Below are 12,366 nucleotides of genomic sequence, written 5' to 3'. Positions count from 1 at the left end.
GGTTTATACTTGGATCACAAGTGGAACTTAACACTATTGATCCAAATCCACCTATGTTATAAATTCAATTAAATATTAATTTCCAAAATTGGCTTCCAAGTTAAACATGGCGAGGCACTAGACCTTCTTGGATGTGGGAGCAACCACCACTTCCTAGACAAACCCTTTTAAGGAAAGCTAATATTTAATTTCCCTATATAACTCTAGGTTTAACCAAAAAAAATAATTGAATCACAAATTCGAAAAACAAAAAACACAAACTCGAATAACAAATTCAAAAAACTAGAATCTAATGCCTCTTGTGTTTGAAATTCATACAAAGAAAAATAACTAGCATGATGCGGAAGAAGATTACTAGTTATACCTTCTCTTTGTATGCTAATGACCTCGAGATCTTCTGCCGTATTCCTCGTCTCGCCTTGGATGTCGTGTGGGTGACGAACCTCCAAGATGAACACCGCCCAAAGAGCTTCTCCTTCTTCTCTATGTTTCGGCCACCACCACCACCAAGGAGCAAAAGAGAGCAAAGGGAAAAGAGAGGGAGAGAGGGTCAGCCACAAGAGGATCACCAACAAGAGAATAAGAATTGTTATCTCATGAGGCCTCCCCTCCCCTTCTTTTATATTACTTGCCCAAGGCAAATAAGGAAAGACTTTTTACAAAAATTAAAATCTTCCTCTTGTTTTTCCTTTTTCCTTTTTCCTTTTTCCTTTTTATTTTTCCTTTTCTTTCCTCTTGATTGAATCAATCATCAATCATGGAATGATTGGCTTGATTAGCCGACCCTTGCTTGGGCACCAAGCAAGGGTGGCCGGCTACATCATCAAGAAGGAAAAATAATTTTTATAAAATTTTATAAAAGAAGAAATCCTCTAATAAAATTTTACAAGCTCTCTTTCTTAAAGTGGATGTTAAAAAAGTAAAGTTTTAAAAATTAAAACCATGTTTTAAAATTTAAAACTTGTCTTCTAAAAATTTCCTTTTTTAACATGGTTACAAAAATAGAAAATTTTAATTTTAAAACTTCTCTTCCTTTTTCTAAAACCATGAGGATGGTTAAAAAAGGAAAGTTTTAAAACTTTTAAACTCTCTATTAAACCATGTGGCCTAATTCAAATAAGAAAAAAATTTCATTTTAAAATTTCTCTTTTAAAACTTATAGTTTTCTACAAAGAGAATATTTTAAAATTTTAAAACACCCCTTCACTTTTGAATTAATATGGCCGGCCCCTTCTTGCTTGGGCACCAAGCAAGGGGCCGACCCCTTAAGAAAAGATGGTGGCCGACCCTTGGCTTGGTCACCAAGCCTTGGGTCGGCCCTCTCTTGGACACCAAGAAGGGCTTTTATTTGGATAGACTTGAGTCTTTAATGAGGCTACGACAGGGACCTAAAGGAGAAATTAGTTTTGGCCTTCCGATGAGCTTGAGTATCCCGTGTTCGCCCCGAACACACAACTCAAGTTCATCAATAATAGCTCATTCCACTAGAGAGTTATTATTGCACTACCACACCAATCCCAACTTACATTATGGACTCCTTTTTATCATGAGTGCGTTAGTCTCCCTGTGTTTAAGATAACAAATGTCCACTAATTAAGTAAGTTACTGACAACTCACTTAATTAATATCTAGCTTCAAGAGTAGTACCACTCAACCTCATTGTCATGTCGGACTAAGTCCACCTGCAGGGTTTAACATGACAATCCTTATGAGCTATTCTTGGGGACATTCTTAACCTAGATTACTAGGACACAGTTTCCTTCTATAATCAACAACACACACTATAAGTAATATCATTTCCCAACTTATCAGGTATATTGATTTATCAAGCTAAATCTCACCCTTTGATAAGTTAAAGAAATAAATACTATATATATATACTTGTTATTATATTAGGATTAAGAGCACACACTTCCATAATAACTAAGGTCTAGTTCTTTTATTAAGTCAGTATAAAAAGAACTTACCTAAAATGATCCTACTCAATACACTTAGAGTGTACTAGTATAATTTATTAGTCAAGATAAACTAATACCTAATTACACTACGACTATTCCAATGGTTTGTTCCTTTCTATCTCAGTCGTGAGCAATTGTTTATAATTTATAATTTATAAAGAACTGATAACATGATCTTTTATATGTGACATTATTCACCATATTATCTACATTATAAATTAATTGAACAACTACACTTAACAAATAAAATGCAGACATTTGACTAATGTGATTCTTTTATTTCATAAATAAATGTTTACAAAAGCTAGACTTTTAGTATACACTCTAACAGAAAGTCTTAATCAGTGAAGTCAAGTGGAAGCCCTAGTGAGTGAAGCTATGCAGATAGAAAATCCTGATGAGTGAAGCCATGCAGTTTGAAAATCATGGTGAGTGAAGCCAGGTGAAAGCCCTAGTGAGTAAAGCTAGGCATATGGGGAAGGCCCTGGTGAGTGAAGCCAAGCAGTTGAAAGCTAAGGTGGGTCAAGAGTTGACCAGACACCTGGTGATTAGAAGTCTAAGTGAGTCAAGGATGACCGGACACTTGACATGAGATGCATAGCTCAAGTGGGTCAAAGGATTAATCGAACATTTGGTGGAGAAGTCCCAGCAGGTCAAGGTTGATCGGATGCCAGGCAATGTGAAGTCCCAATTGGTCACAATTGACCGGATGTTGGATAAAGGAACCCTAGACTTAGGTTTGTAAGTTAGGGGTTGATAATCAATTAGGCTAATCGATTTCCATATCTTAAGCGATTAGGCAAATCGCTTAAGCTCGGTAAGTGATATGCTTGATTGCTTAAGCCAGAACTTCACGAAGCATAGTGAGTTTCAGCTTGGCTTAAGCAATTAGAGTAATCACTTAAGCTAGGAATTTGTGAAGGCACATAGAGTTTAGTAAGTGATTAATCAGAGAGCCTTAATTGCTTATAGGCCATTCTCGCACAAACAGAAGTATGTCTAATCGATCAGGCTAGGCATGCGTAAATGACTGGGTTAGTCGATTAAGATTCAGAAAAGTAGTCGTTATGTAGGTTGTTGACATGGTAGTCGATTAAGGAGATTCTTAATCGATTAAGGCGCCCGCAGAGCTGTAGTAAAGGGAGGATGCGTGCACTGTTCAGCAAATCCCTTCTTCCACTCTCTTCACCGAGCTTACACGATCTTCACACCAGATTCTTGGAGACTTAGAGAGAAGTATTGCTGCACTTCCAAGCTGATCAAGAGGTGTCTACAAGCAAGGAGAGAATAAGCTAGGGTTTCATCATTATAAATCTTGTAAAATTCATTTATATTACCTTGTATTTTCCTCTTCTTGTATCTTCTTTGTGTGTGAGTTTGTACGAGACTTCTCCATCTTTGGATTATTTCCGAAAATGAGTGTATTCATAGTGGATGTGTGAGAGAGGGCTTGATTCTTGGATTAGTCACCTCATTTGAGGTGGATACCAAATAAATTCATATTGTTAGCATTGGAGAGATTGCTTCGAGTATTCCAATGTAAAAGATCAGCATCAACATGAAGCTAGCTATTCACCCCCTCCCCCTTAGCTCCAGAGTGTCCCAACAAAAGGGAGCATAAAAGGCCTCGGTGAACAGAACCTAAGACGTCTTCCAAGCGATAGAAGGCGTCTTAAGTACTATTCATGGAAGGCGCCTTCGAGTGCTTGGAAGGCGCCTTTGGTCAGATAAGGTAGAAACATCGTCAACGATAAGGAGCCACTTTTTAAGGAATTGAACTTGGCATTGAAGGCTCCTTCAATGCTATAGAAGGTGTCTTCCATTCCTTATAAAAGAGGCATTTGACCAAGGTTTCTTCATCAACTCTTCTATAAGCTTCTATGCGCCCATTTAACGTTCTGACTGCTCCGGCTTCCTGCTATTGCTCTGCTACGATGTTGCTACATCTGACTATTACCGAGGAGCCATCTAACACTGAACCTAAGCAAATCATCTTTGAAAGTGTTGGGTAACGAAATTCAGTTCTGTACTTAATTATAGCAAAAGGAAAAGTGTAGCGTGTTACACTTGTTCGTATAGTTTTATATTTGATCCCATCTTCTGGTGGTTCCAAAAAAAGGTTATTAGTGAATTACTCATCGATAGGTTCGCGAGACCTGAGTCTTGGAGTATAAGTCGATGAAGGATCTGAACCAAGTAAATCACTTGCATACTTGTATTTTAGCTTTTTGTTTCTGTATTTTAATTCCATTGCGTACTCACTTTTCAAAACAAAAAAAAGAATGATTTTTAAAAAACCATGTGATTCACTCTCTCTCTCACGCGTATCTCGATCCAACACTCTCTATAAGTAAAATCCTAGTAGAGTAGTCGAGTATAGAAATGAGGAAAGTGTAACACCCTACACTTTCCTTTTGCAAGTATAAAAGATACACAATAAATAAAATCATTATCAACACTTAAAAGAATGGAATTTGATCGAGCTCGTGTGTTGGTGTCGGTCTGCCGGCAATGGTCGGGCATAGTAGAGTCGCAACAGTTAGAGAACGAAGCAGTAAAATGATCGGAATAGTTCTTCTAGTAGTTATATTGGATAGCATAGACAAACAACCCTTATAAAGGACATTGAGGGCGCCTTAATTCCCAGCTAAGGCACCTCACTTCGTAGCTCTAATCTAATGCACAAACTATAGAGGTTATCCTCTCGAAGGCGCCCTCACTCCCATCTGAGGTGCCTCGAGTCTGAACTGAGGTGTCTTAGTTCCCAACTGAGACACCTCCAATGCTAAAATATGATATTCACCGCTTGTTCGTGTGGAGGCACCCGTAGTCATCTAGGGCGCCTCCAGTGTGAATCGAGACATCTTGGTTTCCACCTGAGCCACCTCAAATACTATTCATCCAAGTTTCAATTTTGCATTTTAACCTTGTAAAAAGGTGTTAATCCACATAACAATATATAGTCTGCACAATAGAGTTAGCATAGTTAAAATAAAATGGTTATTAATTAAATTCTATCTTCCCAAGATCAGGATCTAGTCATTATCTCATTTTAGATATCTGAAATGACTATAAGCTGGACCGCACCTATAGTTCCACCAGGACTCGTCCTCACCAGATCTCTCTTCTCCAGTGACTTACCTTCACTTACCAATTGCAGTATTTACTTGACTTCTTTAACCCACCAAGTCTTTCTATCAGATTGTCTTATCTAGACTTCAGCCAATTGCCAGGTCTCATAGACCCGGTTGGACTTCCTGTCACGTATCAATCTACCTAGGCTTCAGCTAATTGTCAAGCCCCACGGACCCAATTGGACTTCCTACTAGGTATCAACTTACTTGGGCTTCAGTCTGGTGTTAGGTCCTAAGTCTTTCAATCCTACACACTTGGTAAAAAGGTTAGATAAATATAACATCTAATTTTAATCTTTTGTCATATATCAAAATCTGAGTTTGATTATTAGCGCAAATTGCACCAACAATAACTTTTGATTTGGATTAAATCATGCGACACATAATATATCAAATCAAAATTTATTTAAAAATCTACAACTAAGTATAGGGTAAAACTCATAATGATCAAGTTTTAAACTCAAAAAATATCATTTAAAATTTTTTTAGTCGCTCCTAATAATTTTAGTTTAAAAAAATATATATTGTGATAGCTATAAATTATAATTGTTATAAATATGTAATAACTATAATTTTATAATTATTACAACGCACATGATTCGAACGAGAGAGATATAAAAAAATAAAAAAAATAATTAACCAGGCTGGGTAACGTCGAGTCTGGGTGACCGGCCCAGCTCCACGAAAGTTTTCCACCGGTCACCAGGATAAATCGGGAAGTACTTACAGTGAGCAGCCCAAGAGCCCAACATCCTTTAATTGCGTGCCCATTTGGAGGAAATTTTTTTATAAATTTATCATAACTGAGACTCAAACTATGAATACTTAGATGATAATCTGAATGTCCTACTATTATACTATAGCTCCGGGTACTCACCTTTGAGAAAATGATTATCCATACTAGATAGCATCGAGCTGAGTTGAAAAGATATAAGCATCATCGTAAAGAGGATAGTAGTATCATTTCATGGATGAGATGTTAGACAATTCTTAAAAAAAAGCATGTTATTTTAACTTTTCTCAAATTTTTAACTAGCATATTTTTTTAAAAAAATAACAAATATGATTCAAGCGTTCGGTTGAAAAGAGCTCGACGAGCAAGGCACCATGAGCAACTACGTAGGTCAAATTGGTTTATTTTTATTTTTATTTTTAACCAAAATAGGTCATTTATAAATAAATACAACTTATTGAATTTTCTTTTATTTATCTAATTGAGGTGGGCTGATTCAATTAAGACTTTTACAGCGATTATTTGCATGGCATGTCACGCAAACTCGCCGGTCCACTAAAAAACCTAATATTGATCCTTTTGCTTAACTTCCTCCCCTTCCGTCTTGCCTTTCCTCTTCTTTCTAGGTGACGATCTTTCCCTTTCTTCCTACTCTTCTGATTGTCTACACCCCTCTTCGGTTGATCTGAATTCTTCAGGGCGAGACGGACTTGATTGATGGGCAACATATTCGTGAAGAAGCCCAAGATCACGGAGGTGGATCGAGCCATCCTGTCTCTCAAGACACAACGCCGTAAGCTCGCTCAGTACCAGCAGCAGGTAGTTCCTTCACATCGTATCATCTCGTTCTATCGTGCTTTGAACTTGTTGACCGTTCCCCCAGCTAATTAGGTCATTGTCTGACTTTTGTTAACGTTTTTTTTTGTTTTAGGGAATTTTCAAGCTCAAAATGAGCATAATATCTAGAAAAATCCGTCTTTTAGGAGTTATTGCTGATTGCCTAGGGCATCGTCGATCTTCAATTATTTCCAAGTGTATCCTTCCCCGTTGCCTGCATTTTAAGTAAGAGGGCAGTTGTATATTCTCACTGAGAGAGACCAAAATTCCCTTTTTCAGTGACCTTCTCCATCAGGCTATAGTGAATCAGTTCTCTGCTAAAAGATGATGGAATTGGATGATCATATCATAATTATCTTGGTTTATTTCAAACTCTCATTTCGTTAATTGGTCAAAGTCTAATTTTCTGTTGGACATTATTCTTAATCAGTTGATGACTTAGTACCTCAGTTAGTATTTTAGATTCTATTTAAAATATTGTTGAAAAGTTTATAATTGTCCAAGTCATCAAATTTTGATAGTTTGTAATATCTCTTAGAAAATAGTGGAATGTTTTTAGAAAAATCTGATTTAGTTTTTAGAAAAGTTAGTTAGAGTTTTTATAGAGCTGTTATTGAGATAAACGAAGTTTTTATTTTATGGAAAATAAGTTTTATTGTCAATTTATAAAAAAGAGGTCAAGATCCTATGTACAGGAAGTATTTTGAATTAATACAATTTTGCTTTTTATTATCCATGTTTCTGTTACAATGTATATCATCATTTTAGTATGTAACAGAGATCCATTTCATTTCCCACCTTAAAAATTCTCTTCAGAACACACACAATTCCCACCTTAAGTATGTATACAATTTTTCTGATATAGATGCAGTGCATTTAAGTTAAAAATTCAAAATAGATTGAGCTTCATTACAGCTGCACTAAATTTTTCCTTTCGAGCACGGTTGCAACTCTTCCCAATGCTAGCTCCTCTTACAGGGACTATCTTTTCTAGGCAGTGAGAACTTTCAATTTAACACCAATTCTTTCTTTTCTTTTGTCTCTCATTTAAAATTTTTTTTTCTTACATGCTTATGTATAAGAGTAGTTCTCAACCTATAGAATCTAGATCAACATGGTTTCTTCATGGTATGCTCATGGGTTGACAAGTTCCTATTTGGAAGGTTGCAATTTCTTAACCGCTGCAGTTTCCACTCCTGTGAATAGTTTAGCACATTCTTGCTACTATGGGGTCCTGAAGCACAAGGAGATTTTACTTGATGAATTAAGTGATGCAGCTTTTTGTTGCTCTTCATGGTGCTTTCGAACTAATAGGTTTCATCATATCTGTCTGGATTTACTTGATCTGTTCAATTGCAACCTTATAATGCAATCATATTTTCTTATCCATTTGTTGTTTTTACTCCCTTAAACTAAACTAGTCAGTTCCAGCTAACAGGGGTAGTGCTACCTGTCATTAGCTTATCTGGTTTAAGTGTGTACTGCATTGAGTTGATTAAAGTCCAAACCACCTCATCCTTCTTGCTTATGCTCAATATGGGAATAGAAAGAAAAAGTTTCTGCAGGCATGAGAATTGGAATGGCTGTACATATTCAAGATTCCACTTCCCTTGTTTGATTGATGTGACTGCCTTCATTTGTTTGTCAGGAAACTTGTAACTTGTAATCTCCCTCATTAGCAAGAATAATCTCTCTGGTGACAGTAATCCATTCAAATCTTGTATTCTTTCTGTCTCCAAACAAGAAGTTTATGCATACATACACCATGACAGCATGAATTCAAGTCCTTGAGAGATGTCTTTATAATCAATATGGAATTCTTTCCAAGAATATACTAAATAACATCTTAATAACAAAAATTCCTATTTAGATGCCACCATGCTATATCCTGGATATAAATAAACCAAGCCTATTCTGCTCTTCCGTTTTAACCCACCCATCTCCTTGTGCATTACCTATTTGACCTCACCATATAACAAAATTTTTGCCATGAGCTGCTTTAACCTTTTTTTATGCATTTGGAAGTCTACTAGCATATGCCCAATATGACTGATATTAAGAGCTCCACTCTACCAGCATAATTCAATTCCTTACCTTCCAGCTTGACAGTTTCCTGACCATGACATCTACTAGTGGTAAGCAGATTTACTGTTTTTGACCCTAAAAATGTCATTAGGGATGTTAAGATGTTTGAAAAGCTATTGTTCCCTCTTCAATCTACTTATTTCAATGTGAGATATTTATCCTGTATGAAAATCCGCTTCAGTTTTCAATTACAACTTTGTAGTTTGCTTATAAAGCCATGTCTGAATTATATGTTCCCATTTCCTTTGCTTGATTAGCTTGAAGTTGTGATTGAAGCTGAGAAACAAGCTGCTAGGGACTTGATTCGGGAGAAGAGGAAAGATCGGGCATTGCTTGCACTTAAGAAGAAGAAAACTCAAGAAGAGCTACTCAAACAAGTTGATGGTTGGCTTATAAACGTTGAGCAGCAAGTATGGTGCATAATTGTATCTTTATCATTTTTCTAGAGATGCAAGTATAGTTACCACTTAAGGGGTTTATGATAGTTCTGTGCCTGCTTCAGTTGGCAGATGTTGAATTAGCAAGCAGACAGAAAGCTATATTTGAAAGCCTGAAGGCAGGAAGTAATGCCATTAAGTCTATACAAAGTGAGATCAGTTTGGAGGATGTTCAGAAGCTTATGGATGATTCCGCTGAGGCAAAGGCTTATCAAGAGGTAAGATCTGTGCTGGTCTTTATCGATTTTCTACCCAAGCTTTTGTATTTGATCCATGACTCATATTGACCAATCACTTCATTTGGATAGATGGTTAACCAGTAAAACAAATCTCATATTTAACTTAGAACATCAAATTGATGACTTGGTCAATGACTAAGACTACAGAAGTTATGTTTAACTATGCAAGTAAGCCACTTAAAAGAAGAAACTGCAATATTTACCATATAAATGATGGGTAAGTTATGTTGATTATGCAAGCAAGCCACTTAGGAGAAGAAACTGCAATATTTACAATATAATTGATGGGGATGTGGTTTCTACAGAGGATAAAACTGCTATAGGTCTTCAAGGATGACTTGTTTGGTGTTGTGAAAAGGAAAAAAAAAATTGCAAAATCTAGGTGAGAGAGAAGTGGTCCTCTCCAGGACCTAGGGTTCCTGGCTTCAAGTTAGAGGTAGAACTGTATGGTTAAAATCCTGGTATTTGTGGTTTTTTTTTTTTTATTAAGAAACAGGTCATTAGTTTCTCTTTTTGCCTTTTAGAGCTAAGTTAATTTTTCTAGTTGGTTGATCATAATTTGTGAAGGATGCTTGTTTGAAGTCTTAGGTTGCTGTTAGGTTGTTTCTGAAATAGCCATTAGGACATTTGTTAAAACAAATACACTATGTTGTATAAAATTCTATATCTTTGGGCATTGTCAGTATCGTGTTTACAAGGTAATGTTGTAACCTCTATGTTTCCTTTGTTTTCTTATTTCTTTCTTAGAGGGAGGATTTAAATAAAAGTGTTAGCTTGGAAAAGTTTGATAAATCTAAATTCGTGTAGTTTTGATTAGTTTTTTTTGAAATGTTAATCGTAGTTCTTTTTGATCTATAGTTTTCTTATTTTCACCAGTTTCTCTCTCACATAAATGTGAATGTACTTCCTAAAGTTGTGGAGCTGTTTTTCTTCTCTTTTTTTTTTTTTTTCCATTTTGAAGGAAATAAATGCAATCCTGGGAGAGAGTCTATCTCCCGAAGATGAGGAAGAGGTTCTAGCAGAGTTTGAGAATTTGGAAACTGAGGCAAGTTTTTCTTCCAGAAATCTCTCAATACCTTCCTTTGGGCTTTCTGGTTTTGCAATGGAATTGTCGCATGCTTAATTTATTTATTTTTAATATTCAACTTGTATATGATGAGTAGCAGTTTCAGTAAACAGTTGAACCTGCACCTTATAAAAACTGCATCAACCCATTTATTTCCAACTTTTGCTTGGAGCACACAATGTCTAGTGGTTTCAGTAGGCAACCAAAGGTGCAGTTTATAGTAACTACCTGGTTCACCGACCTGAAGATGCGACATTGAATTTTCGAAATACAATCAAATTCCGTTGTATTTGTGCATCCAACATCTGAGTGATCGTGCATTTAACCTTGGAATCCTTTTGTATACTTGCAGATTACCCTCCAATCCTTGCCTACAGTTCCTTCTCAGGCATTAGAGCCTATAGCTGATTCCCAGGTCGAGATCAAAGAAGATGAGCTTATCGATCTTCCTGATGTACCCTCTGGTGACATCTCAAATCAAGCAGCAAGAAAAACAAAAGGTTTCCATCTTTCTATTTTTATTTTACAGTTACAACCATGAACCAGTTGAATGCACATTAGCTTTGTTTCATTGTACAATTGCAGAGGAGCCACTGCCTGCATGATACGATCATGTCAAATATTGCTCGTTGATTTTTCCATTGTCTTCTATCTTCTATATATCTCTCTGGAGTTGTATGGAATTGAAGTTCAGTTAATGATCCTACAGACTTCAGGACATTATAAAAACTGTCCCCCTCAATGGTTTTTTTAGCTTCTCACTTGTACAGAGAACTTAATTTATTTTCAGTGATGACCTTGAAAATAAAAATATAAAGTTATGTTATTTCTGTTATTCAATTTATTATTATCTGCGGGTACATGTGCCAATCAGCAAGGGTGAGAATTTAAATTTGGTAAAAATGAAAAGTAAGTAGAGTGAGATTTGCTTGATCTAGCTTTTAGTGCGCATAGCTGACGCTGATTGAGCTGGAAATGAAAAAAAGAGCAAAAGCGCTGGCCGGTGGCAACTCCTGGACCTGTCTGCCCGTGGGCCTACTCTAAAATTTAAATTTTAGCCCTTCATTATTCAGATGGGGTATATCATTTATCGTTTGTGTTTGAATTATTCGTGATGTTGGACTATTATAATCTATTTGTGCTTTTTTTTTGGATTTATTTTGATAATTAGTGAGAAATTAACATGGGTTGGATCAATCACTTCTAAATTTAATCAATTTGAAAAACTAGATAATTAAATTTAAAAAAAATACTAAATAGATAAAACAACTTACCACCACAGTTATAAGTTTTAAAAACATATATAAATAAATTAGAAAAAAAATTATATAGAGAGAGAGGAATGATATCCTCCATATCTGAAGCTGCAAATATTTTTTGATTTAAATTTGTTTTTGTACTTAATAGTATAATCCAGCACTTAAAGGTAAAATCTTAAATAACATCTGTAAATTAAAAACAATAATAAAAAAATTATATCTGTTGCGGACTTATGTTCGCAACAGAGTAGATTTTTTTTCTAGTTTGCGAGTATGTCATTTAGAGTTTTGCCTTTAGAATTTAGACGTCGAGTTATAATATTAATTATAAAAAATTTTAAACTGAATTTTTTTAGGTGTGTACAGGGTTTGCATGGGGTGTGCCACGTAAGGTATGTAGGATATTATTTCCTTATAGATATATATTGTGGGTGATTGAATGGGATTTCGAGTGTCTAGATCACTTTCGAGCACCTCGAATATTCAAAATTGATTTGGGATGTCCGGAAATGATTTAGGCGCTCGGAATCACACTCAATCACCAATAAACGCGTAAAATCGATGTGCAGTGTGTGTGTATAAGAATGATACCATGCACACCTTTATATGAGCAGCGAT

General features: G+C 35.8%; 1 protein-coding gene across 1 annotated transcript; it reads left to right on the top strand.

Annotated features, from left to right (window-relative positions):
* The first annotated feature begins 6,315 nt into the window (after positions 1-6,315).
* On the top strand, positions 6,316-11,315 carry LOC122024001 (vacuolar protein sorting-associated protein 20 homolog 2-like). The gene is made up of 7 exons (XM_042582482.1): positions 6,316-6,451; positions 6,524-6,644; positions 9,005-9,157; positions 9,250-9,402; positions 10,385-10,468; positions 10,842-10,989; positions 11,075-11,315. Exons 2-7 carry the CDS (start codon positions 6,543-6,545, stop codon positions 11,092-11,094), a joined length of 660 nt encoding a protein of 219 aa, XP_042438416.1. The 5' UTR covers positions 6,316-6,451; positions 6,524-6,542; the 3' UTR covers positions 11,095-11,315.
* Positions 11,316-12,366: the final 1,051 nt, after the last annotated feature.

This window comes from Zingiber officinale, chromosome 9B (assembly GCF_018446385.1).
Source record: "Zingiber officinale cultivar Zhangliang chromosome 9B, Zo_v1.1, whole genome shotgun sequence".
NCBI lineage: Eukaryota > Viridiplantae > Streptophyta > Magnoliopsida > Zingiberales > Zingiberaceae > Zingiber > Zingiber officinale.
The sequence above is the reverse complement of the archived record's forward strand: the minus strand, read 5'-3'. Positions and strand labels throughout refer to the sequence as shown.

What these genes read in the sequence shown, in the direction of transcription:
- LOC122024001 (XM_042582482.1), top strand. Translation starts at nt 6,543, where the DNA reads ATGGGCAACATATTCGTGAAGAAGCCCAAGATCACGGAGGTGGATCGA. An exon ending in TCGCTCAGTACCAGCAGCAG is followed by an intron (nt 6,645 to 9,004) that starts GTAGTTCCTTCA and finishes TTGCTTGATTAG; the next exon opens with CTTGAAGTTGTGATTGAAGC. An exon ending in AGGCAAAGGCTTATCAAGAG is followed by an intron (nt 9,403 to 10,384) that starts GTAAGATCTGTG and finishes TCCATTTTGAAG; the next exon opens with GAAATAAATGCAATCCTGGG.